Source organism: Lolium rigidum, chromosome 6 (genome assembly GCF_022539505.1).
Source record: "Lolium rigidum isolate FL_2022 chromosome 6, APGP_CSIRO_Lrig_0.1, whole genome shotgun sequence".
NCBI lineage: Eukaryota > Viridiplantae > Streptophyta > Magnoliopsida > Poales > Poaceae > Lolium > Lolium rigidum.
Window position 1 is genome coordinate 118,881,621 of NC_061513.1, and position 23,420 is coordinate 118,905,040.

The 23,420-nt window shown below is 43.8% G+C and overlaps 2 protein-coding genes across 2 annotated transcripts; both read right to left on the minus strand.

Annotated features, from left to right (window-relative positions):
- Positions 1-15,112: 15,112 nt before the first annotated feature.
- Positions 15,113-16,512, minus strand: LOC124661900. The gene is made up of 2 exons (XM_047199787.1): positions 15,994-16,512; positions 15,113-15,885 (listed from the first exon to the last, which is right to left on the minus strand). The coding sequence occupies exons 1-2, from the start codon at positions 16,141-16,143 to the stop codon at positions 15,250-15,252; spliced, it is 786 nt and encodes a 261-aa protein (XP_047055743.1). The 5' UTR covers positions 16,144-16,512; the 3' UTR covers positions 15,113-15,249.
- Positions 16,513-16,627: 115 nt separating this feature from the next.
- LOC124661899 lies at positions 16,628-19,526 on the minus strand. The gene is made up of 3 exons (XM_047199786.1): positions 19,225-19,526; positions 17,182-18,601; positions 16,628-16,988 (listed from the first exon to the last, which is right to left on the minus strand). The coding sequence occupies exons 1-2, from the start codon at positions 19,501-19,503 to the stop codon at positions 17,303-17,305; spliced, it is 1,578 nt and encodes a 525-aa protein (XP_047055742.1). The 5' UTR covers positions 19,504-19,526; the 3' UTR covers positions 16,628-16,988; positions 17,182-17,302.
- Between the last annotated feature and the right edge of the window lie 3,894 nt (positions 19,527-23,420).

A 23,420-nucleotide genomic window follows, 5' to 3' on the forward strand; every position in this document is an offset into this window, starting at 1 on the left:
ACTCGAGTGCGAGAAAAGAACTTTCACGAACACATTTGTTCATATGATGTAAATATTCTCATGATATGGACAAGTACTTAGGCAATTCATAATAAGATACATGCAAATAAAGTCATCTAATAGCTATGTCAATCATGGAAAAGGTACCAACAAATTAATAATAAGCATCATGAATCATGTCTATCAGCAGGATTGCAATGTTCACAAAAGGATATGATAAAGTGGTATCTCGCTTGCCCGTATTTGTATAGCAAAACATAAATGCTCGGGCACCTTTGAAGTTCATGGAAACACTAGAAGTAGAGATTGTCAAAGATAAAAGCATCAAAGTTATACCACAGTTAATCACATTTTGGGACAAGCATATTATACTAAGAATGACAGTTGTGCTCTCAAGAAAGTGCTCAAAGAAAGGATGGTGACTCAACATAAAAAGTAAAAGATTGACCCTTCGCAGAGGGAAGCAGGGATTAACATGCGCTAGAGCTTTTCATTTTTTAAACATGAGTAAAATTAGTTTGAGAGGTGTTTGTTGTTGTCAACGAATGGTAATGGGTACTCCAACTACCTCGTCAACCATACTTTCAAGAGCGGCTCCCATGAAGGACGTTATCTCTACCATCAAGGTAGATCATCCCTCTTCTCTTTTGTTTATACATGTATTTTAGTTTTATTATGGATGACACTCCCCCCAACCTTTGCTTACACAAGCCATGGCTAACCGAATCCTCGGGTGCCTTCCAACATTCTCATACCATGGAGGAGTGTCTATTTGCAAAATTAAGTTGCTTACTGATGAATCAGGGCAAAACATGTGAAGAGAATTATCGATGAAAGTTAATTAATTGGGGCTGGGAACCCCGTTGCCAGCTCTTTTTGCAAAATTATTGGATAAGCGGATGTGCCACTAGTCATTATGAAAGTCTGTCAAAAGTAAATGACAAGGTTGAAAGATAAACACCACATACTTCCTCATGAGCTATAAAACATCGACACAAATTGAGAGGCATTTTGAAGGTTTAAAGGTAGCGCATGAGAATTTACTTGGAATGGTTTGAAATGCCATGCATAGGTATTTATGGTGGACACTTTGGAATAACTTGGATTTGAGGGATTTGGAAGCACAAGCAGCGTTCCCACTCAGTACAAGTGAAGGCTAGCAATAGACTGGGAAGCGACAATCAAGAGAGCAGTAACTATCATAATCATGCTTGCGGCAAAATAAATTAATGGAGGCATAAAAGTGATACAAGAACTCTGAGGCAAAGTAAATCATCGAGGCTTAATTGACTTTTGTTCAGTCATATGCATGCGTGAGCATGTGCCAAGTCGATTCAAGTGAATTATTCAGAGGAGGATACCACAATGCCATACCTATTTATGAATAAAACAATGCAAGCAAACATCTATGACATGCTACTCATATTAATAAACTAGAGCTAAACATGAGAGATCATGAACTACTAGACTTTCTTAAATGACATATACCTCACATGAACCAACTAAGTATGCTCACATGGATGAGTATATGTACAAAAATGAAAACAAATAGAGTTCATACCAGCCTCTCACCACAGTCGAATTGTCGTAGATCGTCATTATTGCCTTTCACTTGTGTAGCTTGAATAATTTGGAATGAAAACCACGCTCCAGCCACCATTGAACTCCATAATGAACTTTACAAAACCAAAGAAAAACAGCAAATATTTTTGGTGTTTTCGAATTGGAAACAAGAACAAAAGGAAACAAGCAAACAAAGCAAAATCTTTTTGGATTTTCTTATAGCAAACCAACGATAGCAAATAAAGCAAAATAAAAGCAAGAAACCAAAATAAACAAATGATAAAGAGAAGCAACAGAAATATTTTTTGTATTTTTGTGTTTTAGGAAAGAAACAAAGCAAAAAGAAAAAAATAAAAACTAAAAGAGTCACATAAACACAAAGCAGCAGAAATTCGTCAAACTTGACAAAGATAGACAGTAATCGATTTTTAAGAAATTATTCCGCTGCTCAGCTCGAAAAGTGTTCAACTAACGAAAGTTAGATAATAACCTGGGAAACATGCACAAAAATTGGCTTCGCAGAATAATGTTATGGCTGTTTTTGAGAATTTTTTTGGTATCTGTCCAGAATCTGTTTTCAATCAGCACTTCCCCAAATATCATCTCCCTCTTATTAGAAAACCTCTTTAAGAAGCTAAACAAGTATGTACAAGTATCCAGCAACTATAATATGCAATGAATGAGTGATGCCGGTATACCTCCCCCAAGCTTAGGCTTTTGGCCTAAGTGGAGATCAATCACATGGTGCCCATGAAGTGGCACCTCCGTAGTACGACGAAGATGGATCCTGTTCTGGGTATGTGCTGGAAGATGCACCAGGATACGTGACCATGTACCCGTAGGAGGGCTCGGCGTCCTCAGAGTTATGCTGCTGGTGGAAGCCATGTATCCTCATCTGCTCATCCACCTCCTCCTTAGAGCGCGACCACGGTTTCCTGTGAATATCGAATAAAACTATTTGCGGCAAAGGGATTTCCCTCTCATCCCCGTTAATAAAAAACACTTTATAAACAATATTTTCTAAACTAGAGTCAGTTGTGACAAACTGGTGACTCTTCATGGCGGCAATATCAAGCTTAATAGGAGCTAATTTCTCATCTCTAGGATCAACAGAAAGCTCTAGGTGTGCAACAATACGCGGGGCAATAATTCCTCCATAAATAGGTCCCTTATTGGATAAACGACGAGCAATGAGAGCATCAAGATGATAAGGTGTACTTCCAGTAAGTGCAGCAACTAGAAAAGCAAGATGATAACTAGAAATGTTGCTAGTGTTCTCCCTACCAAGAATGCTAGTAGCAAGATAGTAGGCGAAATATCTAATGGCAGGGAGTTGAATGTTTCTTATCTTGCCACACTGAATGGTGCGGTTGTCATCATTGGTGACTTCTCGATAGAGCTCCAGCAAAGCCTTGGGATTATTCTCGATCTTCTTCGCTGTACCTACAGGGGCAATATCCAATGCAGTACAAAAATCCTTCAACTTCATAGTAATAGGATTATCATAAATCCTGAATGTAACTGATGGTTGATAGTGCTTGTTGTTGAACTGAAAGCTCTCAACAAAGATTTTAGTTAGCACGTAGTATTGATCCCTCTCATCTTCCATATAGGTGGTTAAGCCCACATTATTGATGAGGACCAAGAAATCATCCAGCAGTCCTGCATTACTCAAAAAGTTATAACATGGAAAAGATGAAGTGTTAGGGACTCCATTATCCTCTTCAACTTCGAAGCTTGGTGCGATGACATCCTCATTATAGGATCATCTAAATCGAGTGGCTGTCCTTGAGGGCCTCCCCGTGCTTATCGTCTCTCTTTCAAACACTTCTCCAAAGTTATAGTTATCCATCTTCCTTTTCGGAGAGCAAATGTGCCAAATTTCAGACAGAAATCTGGGCTGAGCAAAGAGATCGAGAAATCCTGAGCTCTTGAGCAAAAACGTGAGTGAGAGAAAGCTGGTACGAGTTTTTTCGAGAGAGAGTGAGATGGGAGTAAGAGATGAATAAGTGGGGCAAGGAGGGGCCCACACCACAGGGTGGCGCGCCCCCCTCCTTGGCCGCGCCGGCTGGTGGGGTGCAGCCCTGGGGTGCCCCACTGGTCATCCCCAGGTGCTCCCAGGTGGCTCTTCGAAAAATAAGACCAACGGTATAATTTTTGTGAATTTTTGAAAACTTTGAAAAATGCACATTTCTGGGTATTAAAATTATTATTACTGGGCAGCAAAAGATTTTCAAATCTCTAAATAACTAAAGAACTTTGCAAAACAAATAGTGCTACAGCAAGTAAAACAAGTGAGGGAAAGAAAGAAATGTTGTTTACTTCCTCTATGCATATAAAATGTATTTGTTAACAAGGTTGATCAAGTCTTGCCACCAAATAAATTTTACATGGCATAAGATGAAATAAACCTCAAATCAATCATGTTACCTTGTATTATATTGATATGGATCCAATCATAATATTTTGATATCCTTGTTTAGGCTCATATATGGGACAATCAATAACTCCCACTTTGATAGTTCTCACCTTAGAAATTGTATTAACTCCACATACTTTATCAATTCTCTTGGGAAAATAAAAAGTATGCTCCTTGTCATCAACATTGAAAGTAACTTTTCATTTATTGCAATCAATAACAGCCCCTGCGGTGTTAAGAAAAGGTCTCCCAAGAATAATAGACATATTATCATCTTCAGGCATTTCCAACACAACAAAATCAGTTAATATCAAGCAGTTATTAGTAACTTGAACAGGAACATCCTCACATTAACCAACAGGAATAGCAGTAGATTTATCGGCCATTTGCAAAGATATATATCCGTTGGTATCAACTTATCTAAATAAAGCTCTTGTAAAGAGAAAAAGGCATAACACTAACACCTGCTCCCAAATCACATAGAGCAGTTCTAACATAATTATTCTTAATAGAACAAGGAATAGTCGGTATACCTGGGTCGCCCAACTTCTTTGGAACTTTGCCATTGAAAGAGTAATTAGCAAGCATAGTGGAAATCTCCTCATTAGGAATTTTCCTTTTGTTAGAGACAATATCTTTCATATACTTTGAATAAGGAGGCAATTTAATAGCATCAGTCAAAGGGATTTGCAAGAATAAAGGTTTCATCCAATCGCAAAATTTATTATAGTGTTCTTCTTCCTTTGATTTTAGTTTCTTAGCACGAAAAGGCATTTGCTTTTGAACCCACGGTTCTCTTTCATTACCATGTTTCTTAGCAATAAAATCTTCTTTAGTATACTTTTTATTTTTAGCATGCTTTTCAGGTTCATCTTCAACCTCTTCTTTATCGAAGCATCATTCTTATCATTATCTTTATCACGTTCATTACCACTTTCAGTTTCAAAGCATCGAAATAGAAATACTATTAGGATCATTAACTGGCTCAGAGGATTCTACAACATTTTTATGTTTCTTCTTCTTTTTCTTAGAAGGAGCACTAGTTTCAATTCGTTGAGAATCTTGTTCAACTCTTTTGGGATGCCCTTCAGGATATAGAGGATCCTGAGTAGAAACACCGCCTCTAGTTGTTACTTCATAAGCATGTTTTTCTTTAGAACTATTTTTGAACAAGTCATTTTGCACTTTAGTGAGTTGATCAATTTGAGTTTGAATCATATGAAAATGTTTAACAAGCATCTTAACATCATTGGAGGTTCTCTCCACAATATCATGCAAATTACTAATAGCTTGAGAATTTTCCATTAAATGATTCTCTACTCTCATATTGAAATTTTCTTGCTTAACAATATAATTATCAAACTCATCTAAGCATTGAGCAGGAGGTTTTGAATACGGAATATCTTCCCTAGTAAAGCGTTGAAGAGAGTTTACCTCAATCATGGATGAAGGGGGAATTATCTTACATAAATCTTCTATGGGAGGTAAGTTCTTCACATCTTCAGATTTAATACCTTTCTCCTTAAGAGATTTCTTGGCTTCCCTCATATCTTCATCATTTAATTTAATCAAACCCCTCTTCTTCAATATCGGCGTCGGGGCTGGTTCGGTGTAGTCCAATCATCATGATTCCAACCTATTTTAGCCAATAATTCTTCAGACTTCGTCTAGAGTTCTTTTCCCGAAAACACAACCAGCACAACTATCCAAATATGCCCTAGACTCAATGGTTAGTCCACTATAAAATATATCAAGTAAATCATGCTTTTCCAGATCATGTCCAGGTCGAGCTCTGATAAGAGAGCAAAATCTTGTCCAAGCTTCAGGCAATTTCTCTCCATCTTCCTGGTCAAAACTATAAATTTTCTGCAAAGCAATATGTTGAGCACTAGCAAGAAAGTATTTCCGAAAGAAAACATCAAGCGAACCACTTGGACTATCAATAGAATCAGGAGGCAAACTATTATACCAAGTTTTAGCACCATCCTTTAATGAGAAAGGGAAAAATTTAGTAACAAAATAAGTACGCTTCTTGATATCATCAGAAAATAAGCTACTCAAAGTAGAAAGTTCATTCATGTGTTCTACAGCACTTTCTTTTTCAGTACCACAAAAGGGTGTTTTCTCAACAATAGCTATATGAGATAAATCAAGAGAAAAATCATAATCCTTATCCTTAATGTTTATAGGAGATGTGGCAAATTTAGGATCAGGAGACAGCTTATATCTAACAGTATGTTGTGCAAGAAGCTTTTTAATTTTACTTGCATCAGTAGTAGCATTGCATTTAACAATAAAATCATCATCAAGTTCCACATAATCTTCATCAGGATCATCACTAGAGTATTCAACAGACTCAGGTGAATTAACAGGTGTAGCAGTATTTTCATTAGGAGTTTCAGTATTTTCAATTTGTCTAGACCTAGCAATTGTAGCATCTAGAAAAGATCCCAATGAACCACTATCATCAAGCACAGCAGAAGCATCATCAAAATTATAAGAATTTTCAGATTCAGCAGAAGTACCAGCATGTGCAGCTTGTGGTGGTGAAACAAGTTGACTTATCACAGATGGTGAATCAAGAGCAGCAGAAGTACTCAGAGTTGTACCTTTTCTTGTAGTGGATGGTAATATGGTGACTTTAGGATCGCGAGGTTTACCCATGATGGAGAATTTGCAGCGAACAATAACAATCCAAGTGAACTTCCAAATAAAGCTATGCTCCCCGGCAACGGCGCCAGAAAATAGTGTTGATGACCCACAAGTATAGGGGATCGCAACAGTCTTCGCGGGAAGTAAAACCCAATTTATTGATTCGACACAAGGGGAGACAAAGAATACTTGAAAGCCTTAACAATGGAGTTGTCAATTCAGCTCGCACTGGAAACGGACTTGCTCGCAAGAGTTTATCGCAGTAAAAGTTTTATAGCAAGAGTAGTAGTGAAATATCGCGAGCAGATGTAACAAAGACAGCAGTAGTGATTATAGTAAACAGACAGGATTAAAATACCGTAGGCACAGGGATGGATGAACGGGCGTTGCATGGATGAGAGAAACTCATGTAACAATCAAAGTAGGGCATTTGCGTGATAGTAATAAAACAGTATCCAAGTACTAAACAATCCATAGGCATGTGTTCCATATTTAGTCGTACGTGCTCGCAATGAGAAACTTGCACAACATCTTTTGTCCTACCAGCCGGTGGCAGCCGGGCGTCTAGGGAATCTTCTGAAAATTAAGGTACTCCTTTTAATAGAGCACCGGAGCAAAGCATTAACACTCCGTGAACACATGTGATCCTCACATCACCGCCTTCCCTCCGGTTGTCCCAATTTCTGTCACTTTGGGGCCTCGGGTTCCGGACAGCGACATGTGTATACAACTTGCAGGTAAGATCATAAAACAATGAATATCATCATAAAACAATAACATGTTCAGATCTGAGATCATGGCACTCGGGCCCTAGTGACAAGCATTAAGCATAACAAGTTGCAACAGTATCATCAAAGTACCAATTACGGACACTAGGTACTATGCCCTAACAATCTTATGCTATTACATGACCAATCTCATCCAATCCCTACCATCCCCTTCAGACTACAGCGGGGGAATTACTCACACATGGATGGGGGAAACATGGTTGGTCAATGGAGAGGCGTGGGTGGTGATGATGGTGATGATCTCCTCCAATTCCCCGTCCCGGCGGAGTGCCAGAACGGAGTTTCTGGTCCCGAGACGGAGTTTCGCGATGGCGGCGGTGTTCTGGATGGCTTCTGGCGATTTCGTCTAACCCCCGTGCGTTTTTAGGTCGAAGACCTTAAGTAGTCCAGAGGGGGGCACCTGGGGCTGCCCGAGGCGCCGCCACCATAGGCTGGCGCGGCCCAGGGGCCTGCCGCGCCGCCTGGTGGGGTGGCCGCCTTGTGGTCCCCCTCCTTCTGGTCTTCTGGATCCGTCCCTCTTCTATGAAAATAGGACCATTGGAATAAACTCCGGGGATTTTCCTGAAAGTTGAGTTTCTGCACAAAAACGAGACACCAGGGCAATTCTGCTGAAAACAGCGTTAGTCCGTGTTAGTTGTATCCAAAATGCACAAATTAGAGGCAAAACAGTAGCAAAAGTGTTCGGGAAAGTAGATACGTTTTGGACGTATCAGGTATTGTAAAAGGAAATAAAAAGTTCGAAAAATGTAAAAACGAAACAATCTATCTATGTATAGAAGATCAGCTGTATGAAATTTGAGGTCATTTAGAGAAGGTAGAATAAATCACCTTGTTAGAAAAGCTGGTTTCAGTGAGACGAAACGGCATGCGTTTAAGCAAAGTGATTTTTTCGAACATCTCCAAATGACCCCAAATTTTCCATACATGCATGATGCCATACGTGTAACAACAAGGAACGCTATCTAAAAAGTGTCAAAAAAGTTTTCCCAACCGTATAGCTCTATCAAAAAGAACCTCACCATGACGCTAGTATAATTTTGGGCTTAGTTACAAACTGTCATTACCTAACCTTCAACATGAAACTTGTTTCAAATCACTTTTGGCGTACAAGAAACAAATCCCACCTTGATTCGAGCACCACAGCCTCCAAACGATGCCGATGCCGATATCGGCATGGTCAGAACGGCTATGCTCGCCACCACTGCTAGGTCACCGTCGGGATGCACCCTCAATCCCGTCCCCTCATTCGATCACTGACACACCAGAGATACCGCCGAGGCCAATGCCGAACGTACATGCTGATGCTAATGCCGAACATGCATGCACGCCGCTGTGGGCACGGCCACGCCGCCCCGCTATGCTGGACGCCACAGACCACCGCGAGGTCTTTTCCTTCGCCACCACACTCTTCTAGCACCCATCTATACACGCCGGAAAGGAGAGACACTAGTTTTCTCTACATTGCTCGCGTTCGTGTCGGACACGGTCAGTCAAAGTTTTGAGGTAGTCGTCGATGTCGTCGACCATTTCTTCTCTTCTTTGCATGGTTAAACGCGTCTAGTTCATATCTATCTAATGCGTCTGGTCTCGCCTCATGCAGTTCTTTGTGGACATCGATCTCATCTCGGCACCCCGCAGGCCACCTCCTCCATGCCATCGCTGTAGAGCTCCGTTTAAAAATCTATTCCTACCCGTGTATTGCCCCTTGTATCAGCGCCATGGCCCACTTGTCATTCGATATACCGAAGCCCCACTCGTACGTGTTTTGGTCAGGGATACAACGATGCTTACGGTCAAACAAAGATGGATGGTCTGACGTGTCTTTGCGGGCTCTACGTGGCCCCACTAGTCAGAAGATAACGGTCAACCGTCGGGCAACCGGCCATTACAACACCTGTGATGGTTTCAGACAAGGTCTTGGGGAAAACTGAGGAAAAACTAAGAAGCTGGGGAAAACTGAGCACAACTAAGAAACCGAGGGCACAAAAATAGAAATCCCTATAATATATGGAAACCAATCAAGCGATTAAGCAATTAGGAAATTAAAGCAATTAGCCACAGGATCCCGGAAGGGAGGTACTAGTACATGGAAAACAATCAGCCACATTATCATATGCATATATTTTCGGACCCAACTTTGCATGTGTCCGTCAAATATATAATTTCATCTGTGATCCCTTCCCTTCGCCTTCCACTTTTTCTGCTACACCGCGAGACCGAGGCGGGGTGACGGAGCGACGAGAACAGCTGGGAGCAATGGGCGACGTCGTCCCTGCTGTGGTCGTGGCGCTTGTCGAAGCCGGCGGATGAGCTTGTGGAGGCACCTCGATCCATCAATGGATTGATTTACTACTGCGTATGTGGGTGTGGCTGGTCTCTCCCTGTAAAAGCGTTGCACAAGGTGACCTCGCCACACTCAGGCCATAGATGCGTACGCTTATGCTGCACGTCTGAGACTCTGAGTCCACTATCATCACCTGTACTGTGCTGCGTATGCTAGCTATCTAATTCATAAGGTTGGTGTTTATTACATCATATAAACTCAAACACTAACCGATCTTATTGATGATCAACCTCATGGCTATACTGCTATACCAACTAGCGCCATCCATCACGGGCTCTGGCGGCTCGGCGCTGACCACATACATGAGGATGTCGAGCATGTACGACCTCTGAAGCGGCATGACTAGCATGCCAGACGTTTGCGCGATATCTAGCAGCCCACTGTCGGCCATGTTGCGGATTAGAGACGGTAATGGGGATTATGCCGTCATCTCCCTACCCCAATCCAACTCCACCCGTGAGCGCTCCTCTGATCGTTTCCTGCCTCTCGTTGCCATCAACAACCCCAAAGTGAATCGAATTTTGTAGCCAACCTTGTCCATAGTCCTGTGGGTCGATACCATGTCCATGTCACATGTTTATGTTTATTATGAAGAGCTACAAATGGTTCTGTTTTGAGAGGGTGGGTGGGGGGGAAGGCATTTATTTGTTTGTAGTTTCTGAGCACAATCCTGGATCAAAAAATATAGTGAAGTGACATGTCATTATATTTTCCCTCCTAGCAGTAAAAGTCTCACCACATTTTTTAATCTACGCTTTGCCCAAGTTAACATCATATTTTCTTGTTCAACTATGTTCCAGTCAACCACAAAAGTAGGTCATCTTATTTTAACAATGTAACATCATATTTGCCTGTTCAAGTTAGCATCATATTTCTTGGTCAAATTAACATCATATATTATTGTTGAACTACACGCTTGCATAGTTTATGTTGGTTCAGCGCTGTCAGCCCTGCCCCCTGTGCTAACAGAGTTGGGTTGATGGACTTGAACGGTTCCTATCTGATTTTCCACACAAGATATTTTAGATTTCACACGTAGTGTGGTAGTAGAGGTATATGGTGGTATACTGTTATAGCAAAAACGTTCTGCTTGGATGTTTGTAGTAGATGAAAGTTTATTATTTTCTATGAGTGTTGCACTACATGTGTAAAAAATATTGTACTTTGATTTAACTTATGGCAAGCTTGGTTGGGCTTCCAATTCCATGTCGAAGTTCAGTGTACTGCATCTACGAAGTTCATAATAGTATTTATTACAGAGTAGTCCATGATAGAGTGAAAAATGGTACAATATTGCTCTGATGCCGGATGTGACATTGGACTATGTTTATTAGTGAAATGGCCATTTAATAAATGTGTTTAGGGGTGGCCATAATGACCGTAAAATGATAGAATAATAACTCATACGGTAAGGAGTAGTGTGATCGCCAATCTCAATACTTACTTCCAGTTTAGGTTTCAAGAGAAAATACACCCAAGAACGGGTGATAATGGGTGCAAAAATATCGTAACGGTTGAGTAAATGCATAAATAGTGAATTTTTATGACCAACATTGTTTCTATATATTCTTTAATTTATTAGATGCTAGCAACTTCGAAGTCATGGTCTATGGAAACGATTATGGCGATTTGCGCGAGTTGAAAAAAACACTAGCCCACAGCATCTAGCGACATTTTGTTACAGCAAGGGGACTCAAAAACAATGGTGGCATTGTTGGAGTTGGATGAGTACGAAGTCCAATGATAGCAAGAAAAAACTTAAGACCCGTGGCAATGCATATACAATCAGCTAGAGAGAAGTGTGGATGCCCATAAGTATGGTCGCATATTTGTACTAGTCATAGAGGGTACTACTATAAGAATCATCAGGATCCATGCAGGAACAATGTGCTCATCAACATGAATAGGTCTTGCTCATCTTGTCTAGGTAAGAGTACATAGTTCGGGTTGTGTTAATAAAATTGAGTGACCTTTTCATAATCAACTTTTAATTTTTTTCTATATTGTAGCAACATAGGGATGTGGAGGCATCGACACAAGTTTTATTTTTGGAGATGCGTAGAGATAATTATGGACACAATCATATGAAGTTGGTTCTGGTAACATGCAGATCGCAATGAGCGAGGGAAATGATCGAGATGAAATGTAACATACCGACTCTCAAGCTTGTACATTGCACGTGAAATCTGTATGGAAGTTATTACCCAAGATAGTCTCCAGGATCCAAGCAAAGTGAAAAGAGATAATTGTTGGATGTTTGCTTTCTATGTATATGATTTTAAGTCTCATTATTTTTGGGATGTTATGTGCCTACCTCTTTTCTATTAACATGTAATATACCTGCATATGTCGTAAGAAAATTTTGACTACAATTTATTCTTCTTGGAAAAGAGATACTGGTTGATGGGGCGGGAGCGGATGGCTACACACGGAAGAATAATTTATTGGTACACCTACCTTAAATGAAAATATAGTTGAATAGGACAGAACAACCTCATTGTACACAAATAATTAGCCCATATATCTTAATTGAACAGAATAACTAATTATATCCTTGCGATGCATTTAACTTTGAATAATTGAGATACATTCGAAGGAGAAGTTATGTTTTCCTTAAAATGCTATGTTTCTATTTTCTATACATGTGGCTCTTTTTGTGAATTGTGTTTACATGTGTGACGTCAATTGAACCGGGACCGTAGCAACATATGGGCATTCAACTAGTTAGAGTAGCCCTTTTTTTTGAACAGTTAGAGACTTAGAGTAGCTACTCAGTACACATTAACGAAATCCAAACGAAGAGAGCTGGAGAGAATCGGCCCATTGCTCGGCTGAGTTCCCATGTTTCTTGGACCGGTCCTACTAAGAGCATCTCCAGTCGCGTCCCTTAAAAAGCGTTCGGCATAAATGATTTGGGGCACGTTTGGGACCGCGTCGGATAAAAAGAGACCAAAAATCTGTACAAAAAAAGGCCCTTCCCAGCCGCGTCCCTCAAACAGCGTCCGGATGCATGCATTTTAATAGAGAGGACCACTCCATATGGGAAAAGTAGGTGAGAGAAAGTGTGGGGAAAGAGACTAGCATGTGGGGACTAGGGGCTGCATGCATGCATGTGGACGCTGTTTTTGTGTCCGGCGTCCCCGGTATAGAGTCTCTACCGGGAACGCCGGACACAAAATGAGGCGCTAATTAGCTTTGGGGGACGCGACTGGACAGTTTTTTTTCCCATTTCTTGTCCGCGGTCCCCCAAACCTCATTTAGGGGACGCGACTGGAGATGCTCTAACCCAGCGACTTCATGGGGCAAACTCGTGTGTCGCTCGGCTTGCCATGCCACGATCCGTGGATAAAACATCAACGTTCTGCCCCTGCTTGAGGCTTTCTCTCTTTCTTTTTATTAGTGCATGAAAAATGTACAAACTTCCACTTTTATGGCATTTTTTCTTACAATTACAATGCGTGAATTTTGCAGCACAATGACTTCATCGATCTTGATTAAGCGTAATTTTTTTTTTGCAAAAAAAAACCTTAGCATTAAGAGAAATATCAAATATTACAAAGCACCTCAACAAAGAATAATTGCAACGAAATCTTTGAGATGTCCTTCGTCTTCAACCTCAAGATCGTGTCAATGGCGCGCCGCCGCTGCCACTCCTCCCTGATCTGGTCTGACGTTGTTGGATGCGGACCCGAAGTCGCTGAACATGTTATAGCACAACTATTTAGGATGTTGGATTGTTGGTAAACAACCCAAAAACATGTACAATGGTGATGACTTTTTTTTGGGAAAGGGAGCTTTTATTCATCAACCAGGTTTATAGGGATACAAATGTTTTTTGGCGTCCCTAGCAGCCAGATGTAACGCCCGGCTGGTAAAGATATATCAGCGTTTACAAGAGAATGAGCCACACCATTTGACTCCCTAAACTCATGACTAAAAGTAGCCACCCGAAACAATGGTGATGACTAGGTCACTAGTGGTGTGTTTGGTTGCCCATGGAAGCCTTTCTTGGCTCCGGTGGGCTCAAAAGAATGCATGTATGATTTTTAAATCAGCTAAAAAATTAGCCCACTGAGAAGGCTTGAGTTGGCCGTTGTCACTCAGTCTGCCTCTAGCGCGCGCAACATGCCTCGCCTATGCACGCATTGGAAAGCGCGGGAAATGGGACATTTTGACATAACTACCCACTCCGCTCCCCTAACCGCCCAAAACCTTACTTTTGTCACCCCATCCAGTGTTGCCCTCCAATGTTGGCGATCCTCCTCTGTGCCGCTCCCTCGCGCGCCATGGTAAGAAGACAACGCACTTCCTATGGATCGCCGGCCAACTCAAGAAGCAAGCCACCGCTAAAGAAGGGGATTTGGAGAGGACGTGGAGGCCGGCTTCCTTCTTCTATGTGTGACCTCCCACAACAAAGGCGGTGACATCGACAGCTAGGGCCTCTAATCTTCAAAACGGAAAGTTTGGCACATTGTCTTCAAACTGGTCATAGTATGATCATCCTAGGGAGAGCGGCATATGTAGCAAGCACAAGAGGCCCCGTGCGCATATCCACCCACCCTTTTCTTTGAGATTAGCACTAGGGAGAATCTTTGCATTTAGGCTCCCCCAGATTAGTTCTCTCTCCCTCTGTGTTTAGTACATTGATTTAATTTCTATTATTGGATTTGAAATAGCCATATCTATTAAAAAATATATATCAGATTGACATTCCGTTTGAACCAATGTATTTTTCTCCAAGGGGTCTTTTAAACAATCCTAAAAGGGGTTTGTTTTGATAAAATTTAAATTTTGAATTTTGAAACACATTCAAACATGATGATACACAATAAAACTCAATAAAATTAAATACAAAAAATTGTGTCTCCAAATTAGACTCTATGGTAATTACAAATATTTCCTGACTTTGACGAATCTAGTTCAAAACAGAGTGACAGAAAATGTTTCAAAGAAAAAATTCACCTGGTTTCACAAAGTAACATGTTTCATCAAGTTTCACAAGTCGATTTTTAAAAACTGTCAAAAATTATTCAGTATGGGGTCATTTGAAGTTCCCTTCACTAGAAACTCAAATATTCAAACTGTTTGTAAATTGATCTTGTGGTTCAAAAACTACAAAGGTTTTATGTTTTAGAACTAAATGTAGTAGTGTTGGTAAGAGTGAATCACAGAGTAATGTGCGAGTTGCATTTCTGTCATCCCAGGCAAAATTGTCAAACTTTCCCTTCATCCAAATGTGACATAAAATCGTAATGGTATCACAAAATCAAATGGTATCTGACGATGAGATAATTGGACGGTGTGAATGTCGTCTAAAAAAAATTCCAATGGATTTAGCATTCATCATCTGCGAATTTCAGATATTCTGATTCTCATCCAAAGCAAACAAACCACTGACTGGCAGTTCTAATTCTGATCCCAAGAAATAAACAACACGTACTACCACAATACACCAACTGGCAGTTCAGTTCGAGTTCATCACTTCACTTGGGCTTCCCTGCCAGCATGAAGGCCTTGAACACAAGCTTCCTGGACACCGTCGGCTTATCTCCCCACTCCTCCTCCACCTCCTTCATGACATCCTTCACCAGCGCCGCCAGGTCCACCCCTCTCTCCCTCGCCGTCGTCGCGACGGAGCCGGTCATCACGAACCCGGCCAGGTCCTCCAGCGTCATGTCCACCTCCATGTCGACGTCGGCCGGCTCGCCCTCGCGGCCCACCCCGACGGGCTCGAACGGGAACGGCAGCTCGCGGTACCGCTCCATGGCCAGCCTCGTCCTCGGGTCCATGAACGGCCGCATGGCACCGTACAGCGTCCCCTGCAGCTTGTCCCCGAACGGGTGGATGTCGTAGCTGTAGCCCCACACGGCGAGGACGCCGCCGGGCTTCTTGAGGACGCGGTTCACCACGGCGTAGAAGAGCGGGACGTCGAACCAGTGGATCGAGGTCGCCACGATGACGAGGTCCAGCGAGCCCTCGCCGCCGACCAGGGCCACGAGCTCGTCCTCCGACAGGTCCACCGGGGTGTGCAGGTACCGCACCTTAGGGTCCGCGATGGCGTGCCGGAGCTGGCCCTCGCTCACGTCCGTCGCCACCACGCTGTCGTAGTGCTCCGCGATCTGAGTCGAGAGACAGAGAGACCCATCGGATTAATCGTTTTCGGTTGCTCGCCCAATTCAGAGTTCAGATCAAGCGAACGACGTGGTTTAGAAAGGTTGGAGGCTTACGCTGACGGAAGCCTGGCCGCTGCCGCAGCCGGCGTCCCAGGCTCGGTGGTGGCCGGCGGTGAGGGAGGCGAGCATGGAGAACCACTCCTTGGGGTACCGCGGCCGCTTCTTCACGTACGTCTCCGACGGTTTCTCATACAGTCCCGCCATTCTTGAGTGTGCGCTATGTTATCAACTGTGAGTGCGAATTGCTGTTGCAGGGCTGGATCTGGATGAAATTTATAGGTGATGATAGACCACCAAGGATGTCAGAGCCAAAGTCAAAGTGGTCATACGATCCTTGGCCAAAAGGAACTTTGCATTATCCACTAGGATTCAGATCTGTAAACTGCAGAACATAAAATCTGAAACATGCGGATTGTGGTATAAAGCAAGTCAACCAGACGTGGGAGACTTGCTTACTCTCTAACTTGTCTGAGGCACATCACTTTTGCTTGACAAAGATAGAGAACAACTGCGTAGTGACACTGAACTGAAAACGTCTGAACATCGCAAGATGCTCCAGCAACTAAATGGGAACAGTTCAAGATGCTTCAGCATCCACAAGATGCTCCAGCAACTAAATGGGAACACTTCAAGATGCTTAAGCATCCCAAGTTCCCAACATCACATATATTGAATATATTCAGTCATCTACAAGATAATGGATAGTGTATATTGATTACAAGTTTGCAACGAGTTTATGAACAAATATAAACATTAAACATTACCACAACAAATGGCATGATCTACCACAAGTTCTACGAGCAATGTTTGATAACTGTACAGCAACGGGAACGGAATACCAGCTGAGAGGCTTATTGTTTGGGACAGTGGGACTGGCGCAGCAATTGCAGGATGCAGGCCTCTGTCCTGCTATGTGAGAGTATCGATGAATTATACAAGTAATCAAGTAATGAACATGAGAACACATCCAGTGCTACGCGCCATTTGTGTGCTACTGGATTCCAGCAAAATATGGGCCATCCACTTGATCATTGAATGATAATATCATCCTGCCATGATGAAGAAAAGCATAAAAACTGCAATAAATATTTTTAAAACGAAAGAGTGTTTTAGTGAATAATCTTCTATTCAACTATATTATTTCTTAATAGTTGGGAGCTCTGTATCTAGTTAAGTATTGGGAATGATACTGGCAGCAAAGTGGGGTGTTATATGACACAAGAATAAGAAAAATATACCTACCAATTACACATAAACTCCATTCGGTGACACCTGTGTCATTCGTTACATCTTTCTAAGTACAGGTGCATGAGTACATCAGTTGGGAAATGAAATTGCCCTTTCATGCTGTTCGAAAATATCATCATATTCTCTGCATAATACCAGATTCGTTTCCTGGAGCAATCTGGTAATGCAGTCGTGAACCTTCCGGAATTCCCAAAGGAGCACCCATGCAGGAGCAGTTATCGACCATATAAAGCTCCCATTTCTTAATACCACACTTCTCTAAAGCAGAATCCAGTCTTGGGTTGTCCCCATCAGGATAAGACCCATCAGGGGTAACAAGCACCGCTCCAGTGTATGATTGTCCAGCAGCCTGAGCAGCTCCATGATAATGGAACAGGCCCCAGCTGAAGTCATCTGAAACATCAACAATTGTCCAAAACTCTTTTGAAACAACACCATTATCCAGTACACTGAAATAAAATGTACCAGGGATGCTAGCTCTTCTCACTCGGTATTTTCTGCGCCGCCAAACTAGCTTATCATCCAGGGTTTTGACTTGAAAAATTGGCTCATACCAAAACGAACCTTTAGCTTTCCCTCTGTAGAATATTTGGTACTGGCACGGGAATTGATCATATGCTGGATTTTGTCCGGCTACAACTCTCCAGCTCCATTCCAAATTGTCCAGCCAACCGACAAACAGGTCTTCCGCAACTTCATGGCTAAGCTGCTGTTCTCTGAACATGGATAACGGGGCTACAGAAGGCTTACTAGGGATCGCAGCATTTAGCTCTAGACAGTTGTGCTTCTGCAAAACACACAGAGAAAAGGCCTCCAGTTGCGGACTCTCGTAAGACGCGATACAGCGGTAGTTGCAGACTTGATCGGTTGGAGAGCAAGAATTCAAACACTGAATGGCTTTCCGACAGTCGGGGTCAAACAGGCAATTCAGAATTTGAGGGCCACAGTTTTTTATCATACAGCTCAGGGTGGAGAGACCTTTTGCCCTTAGGTTTTGCAGCATATCAACTGGTCTTATGTACGCGTTAACCACAACGAGGAGGCAAAATCTGATGTCATCTGAGTTGTGCCTTTCCCAGGCACTGGATATGGTTTTGAGGACTTCAGTTGATTCCTCAGCGCCACTTGGTTTGCCAACACTGGCTAGCTTGCCAAAGAAGTCCTGCGCTCCGGTATATTGAACATATCTGCCTCCTAGCTTGTTCAGTAACGACGGAGATGACTGAAAGCAAAGTACATTCGGAATGTTCTTACTGTTCTGTATGAGCCACTGGACGGACTCCTGCCCCGTTATTGCAACATTGACTAGCATATCACAGCGAGACAACTCCTCCCTAAAAGCACCATGGTCCATCGACTTGTCTGTGAAGACAAGCATTTCAAATCCTTCATCAACCCACTTCAGCCTATCAGCCTAAATGAAGCAAAACAATCAGGTTCGGTGAAATCATATTTGGAGACCTCTAGACAAGGAAGATTTATTCAATGAGTGACAGAAATTTGTATCTTATACTCCCTATGTAATTTTTCAGAAGTAAATATGTATTGCATTTATTAAACGGCATCAAGGAAAGTAGCAAACACTCCACCGGTCCTGGTGACAGCTACATAATGTATTGACATGTAAGGTTAACAACCGCAGCACCACATATCCCACAATAACAGTTGAAGCGGCAATCATAGTCATCATATGCATAACAATTCAAGGAGGAGTAATTAATTATTCAGGCCAAGACAACTAGTTCATACTACATTACTAGTGCCAAAAAATGAAATTGGCGTTTGTTTCCTCATAGTTAACGGATACAGATGGTACTAGCTGTAACTGGATATGCAAAATTGTGACGTTCGCACACTACACAGTATGACAGTATGACAGTAGTGACAGTATTAGTAAAATCACATCGATTCCCAAAGTTGTGTTTTCCATGCGAGTGGTTCAGAAAGGTGAGACGGGCGACCTGATGGGGTTCACAACTTCACATAGAGGGGTGGAGAGGAGTGGTGAACTGACGATGGGTTCAGAGCGGGGCCTACCGTGTGGCGCATAACCTCCTCCCAGGGCGTATCTTTCAGCGGGCTGATGCTCCCGTCGCCGACGACGGCCACGATGCGGACGGTGTCCTCCCGGGGTGCGGCTTGGCCGCCGACGCCGCCAATTCCGGGAGAGCAGGCGACGCCGGAGAAGCGGCGAGTCGCGGAACGCGAAGGCGCGAGCACGGGAGAGGTTCTTGGGAAGCGGCATCGGGTGGTCGATTGGAAGATGCGAGCGGCGGCGTTGGTGGCGGAAGCGGAGGGTGGGAGAGTGGTCGCCATGGGAGGACGTGGAGGAAGCGACTGCACGTCGCCGAGGGGCCTCGAGCCTTCGGGTACGTTTTCGCCGTGACAGGGCTCACCGGAAGCACCGAACCCTCCCGGCCGTCCGATCCGCCAACTACGGTCGGTATTAAGGTTTAAAATAGCGTGCTATAAGAAATAGCAGCGCCATCCTTCAAATGCTCTAATAGCGTGCTATATTTTAAATAGCGTTTAAAAATAATACTAAATAAAATCTTAAAATAAAGGATTTCAGTTCAAAAATGATAGAGTCGTACATACATAATTGTTATCACCAGAATTTAGCCAGAGCAGGAGATGGGCCGTGATTGAGATGGGCTTAGAGGATATACACTTAAAGAGTTTCGGAACCGGCCTTGGGCGAGAATTTGGGCTAGATTGCCCGTGTATCTGTAAATTATGGTAGATTATGTGTCGGTTAGAATTAAGAGATAGAGTTTAGCTCGTACACGGTTGGGTTTATTCCCAAGTTAGAAAGTCTGCGGACTATAAATATGTATCTAGCATTATTGGAAAAGGAGGACAATCACGTTCACGACAAACCAATCTAGGCGCATCGTCACCCCTTGTTTCGAGGGTTTCTTCCGGGTAAGCGTCATGCTGACTAGATCGCATCTTGCGATCTAGGCAGTATCTGTTTATTCGTTGCTTGGTGTTGCTCGTGCTGAAGCCTTGTTGATGGCGAGCAACACCGTTATCGTAGATGTTTTGGGGCTGACGTGGATACTTTTTTGATAGAGTTGCTTAGCTATGCTGTCCCTCAACATCTAGCTACCTTTGCGCCTATCTTGGGTGTAAGGGCAGCATCTTGCTTAATCTTTGTTTAGTAGAATCGATCTGTTATAGTTGCTCCTTGTTCTCCAAGGATTAGTTTGATATCCGCATGATTAGGCCTTGCAAACGGGTTGAACGATCCAGTAGTGCGTAAGGCATAGTTTGCTGATCCTATAGGGATTGTTCCGGGAATCGACGTTGTGTTGGTTTTTAGGTCTCTTTAGGACTAGTTTTCTATTATCTTACGTATCTGCCAGACTCATCTACGTGTAGGATGTTCCGGTTGTGCGGTGAAAACCCTAAACTGTCGTAGATTGATTTATCTTGGTATTGATTAAGTAGGACCCCCATGTTAACGTAAATCCAATGTGTACCATGGGTCAATCGGCTCTTTGAGCCGATTCACAGAGTAACCTAAGAGCCGATCGGGGCTCGTATTTAATGTTTGCGTGTTCGCCATGCAGGAAACTAATCGAAGCAATCCAACACCTTCCTGACCAGGTATAGGTCAGGCGGCACGCCCTCGCACCAGCTAGGACGTGTGCCGGAGCATTGCGGGCCATCGCCGAGGGACCAGGGCCCACCGCAGTCCTGGGAGCCTCCCAGCTCTCCTGTGTTGCCCGTCGCTGCTCGCCGGTGGGTTTTGGTAGGCAACACATTCTGGCACGCCCGGTGGGACAGTCTACAACAACGGCGTTGACATCTGCAGCTGAGATGGCAGACGAGCCAGTCAAGTACGAAGATCTGCCTGAGGAGCACAAGAAGAAATATGATGAGATTAAAGCCGTCTTCGAATCCGATCTCATCGGCTCTTTCACGAAGACCCGTTCACATGGCATCAGGTGGAAAGGGTTCTCACCCGATGGTGCTCTCGATGAAGTAGATCTGTCTACCCCTTCAGAGGAACGCACCAGAGCTCTGCGCCAGGAAGTTAATTACATGGTAGCTCATTCTCTACACCGTCATTCTGAGAGCCTGGTGAACGCTTTTGAGCGCATTGCGGTCCGCGTGGTTCAGGAAATCATGAAGCATCAGTACTCTCCGTCAGGGCCTGTCCTAGGGACATACCAGGGAGAACTACCGTTCCAGACCAGACCGCCGCTGCCATTCGCGCTTGCAGCTCCAGAGCCACAGGGTTCACCGGCGTACGTCGTCTACAAGGTTGGAGGCGATCCTGGCGATTGCCAATTCCTGTATGAGCCGCCTAAAGAAGTCCCACATGGATACGTGTGCACATACGTGCCGGACTGCAATAACTTGGCGCGCACGAACCAGATCACGGCAGGAGGGATTTCTGGAGCAGACGCCGATAAACAGGCATGGCTAACTAAATATGCCACCGGAACGAGTCATGAAAGCTCGGTCCCTGCAGCTCATACCATGGAACAAATCAGTACAATCTTGAGAGACCAGTTCGGCATCCTGCCAAAGAGAAAAACAATCGGCTATTCCAAGCCGTACCCTGACGAGTATGATTTGATCCCACTGCCGCCCAAGTATCGGCTCCCTGAATTCTCAAAATTCAATGGATCAGAGGGGTCTAGCTCAATTGAGCACGTGAGCCGATATTTGGCACAGTTGGGCATGATTTTAGCATCAGACCCGTTACGTGTGAGGTTTTTCGCACAATCTCTCACGGGACCAGCTTTTGGGTGGTACACCTCGTTGCCACCGAATTCAGTCCGGACGTGGAAGCAGCTGGAGGAACAGTTTCATACTCAATATCACTCAGACGCTACCGAGGCTGGCATTGCCGATCTGGCACAGGTGCGGCAGAAGCGGGGAGAAACAGTGTCAGAATACATTCAGCGTTTCAGGACTGTCAGGAACCGATGTTATTCGGCTCGTTTAACTGAGAAAGAAGCAGTCGATCTGGCAGCATTGAACCTCGCAACGCCGATCAAGGATCTGGCTTTCCAAGTAGACTACAATTCACAGGCGCACATGGTCCAGAAATTAACTTTGTATGAGCAGCGCCACCCAGAATTGTACCAAGACAAGTTCAAGCATCCGGTCAGCCTTGTCGAGACAGAAGAAGTCGAGGATTCTACAGAAGACCAGGAAGTAGTCGTGGCTGAATGGGCTCGGGGGGCAGCTCCCGTGTCCTGCAAATGGGTGAAACAACAAGGGCCTGCAAAAGGGTTTGACTTCGATGTGAGTAAAGCTGAGCAGTTATTCGATCTATTGCTGAAGGAAAAACAGCTGAAGTTACCCGAAGGCCATAAGATCCCTACGGCGCAAGAACTGAACGGGAGACCGTACTGCAAGTGGCATCACTTGTTCACCCATATCACCAATGACTGCAAAGTATTGCGTCAGCAGATCCAATCGGCGATAGAACAAGGCCGTTTGATCTTTGGGCAGTTTGCCATGAAAGTGGACACACACCCGTTCCCTGGCGTCAACATGGTGGAACTCAATCACTCCGCAAGGCGTCGGCTAGATTCCTCATTCGACGTTAACATGGCAGGGCCTGTATACCACCATGGCAAGGATAAAGAAAAAAGCGGTCACTCCCGTAGCAAGGAAAGGAGGAGGCCGGCCCACGCGACCGGCCCCGATATGACGACAGACGTTACCTCACCGAGGAACAGGTGAGAAGCGTGCGGTACCAACGTCCTCTCTCCGTGCATCTCCTTAACAAGTATGAACGTCAGTACGACCGACGTCGGCAGTACGACATAGACGATGAAAGATATCATCGGCCTGACATAGACAATGGAAGATATCGTCGGTATGACAGAAACGACGAAGGATATGAGCGCCGCGCGGAAGGGAAGTCACGGGAGCAGGAAGACGTTGATAGACACTGGGACTGTCCTTTCTTTAAGCACTGCTGGGATTCAGGAATGAGCCGATTGCCTACAATCGACAATTGCCCGGAGTGTAGACAGCGGAAGAAGGACGCAGGAGAGGTGTCAGTTTTCGAGCGTCTAGGGCCTCTCCCACCTCAGAGCAGGCGAGCTGAGTCCTCTCAGGAGGAAGATTTTGAAGAGTCAGAAGATGAAGAAGAGGATAGATACCACCGGCCAAGGTGGTGCCCTGATTGACTCAGTCACTCCCAAAAGCGTAGGGTTCAGCGACTACGTAGCTTGGAGCAAACCGAGGTGCAATACCTGCAC

What these genes read in the sequence shown, in the direction of transcription:
- LOC124661899 (XM_047199786.1), bottom strand. Translation starts at nt 19,503, where the DNA reads ATGGCGACCACTCTCCCACCCTCCGCTTCCGCCACCAACGCCGCCGCT. An exon ending in AGGAGGTTATGCGCCACACG is followed by an intron (nt 18,602 to 19,224) that starts GTAGGCCCCGCT and finishes TGCTTCATTTAG; the next exon opens with GCTGATAGGCTGAAGTGGGT.
- LOC124661900 (XM_047199787.1), bottom strand. Translation starts at nt 16,143, where the DNA reads ATGGCGGGACTGTATGAGAAACCGTCGGAGACGTACGTGAAGAAGCGG. An exon ending in GCGGCCAGGCTTCCGTCAGC is followed by an intron (nt 15,886 to 15,993) that starts GTAAGCCTCCAA and finishes CTCTCGACTCAG; the next exon opens with ATCGCGGAGCACTACGACAG.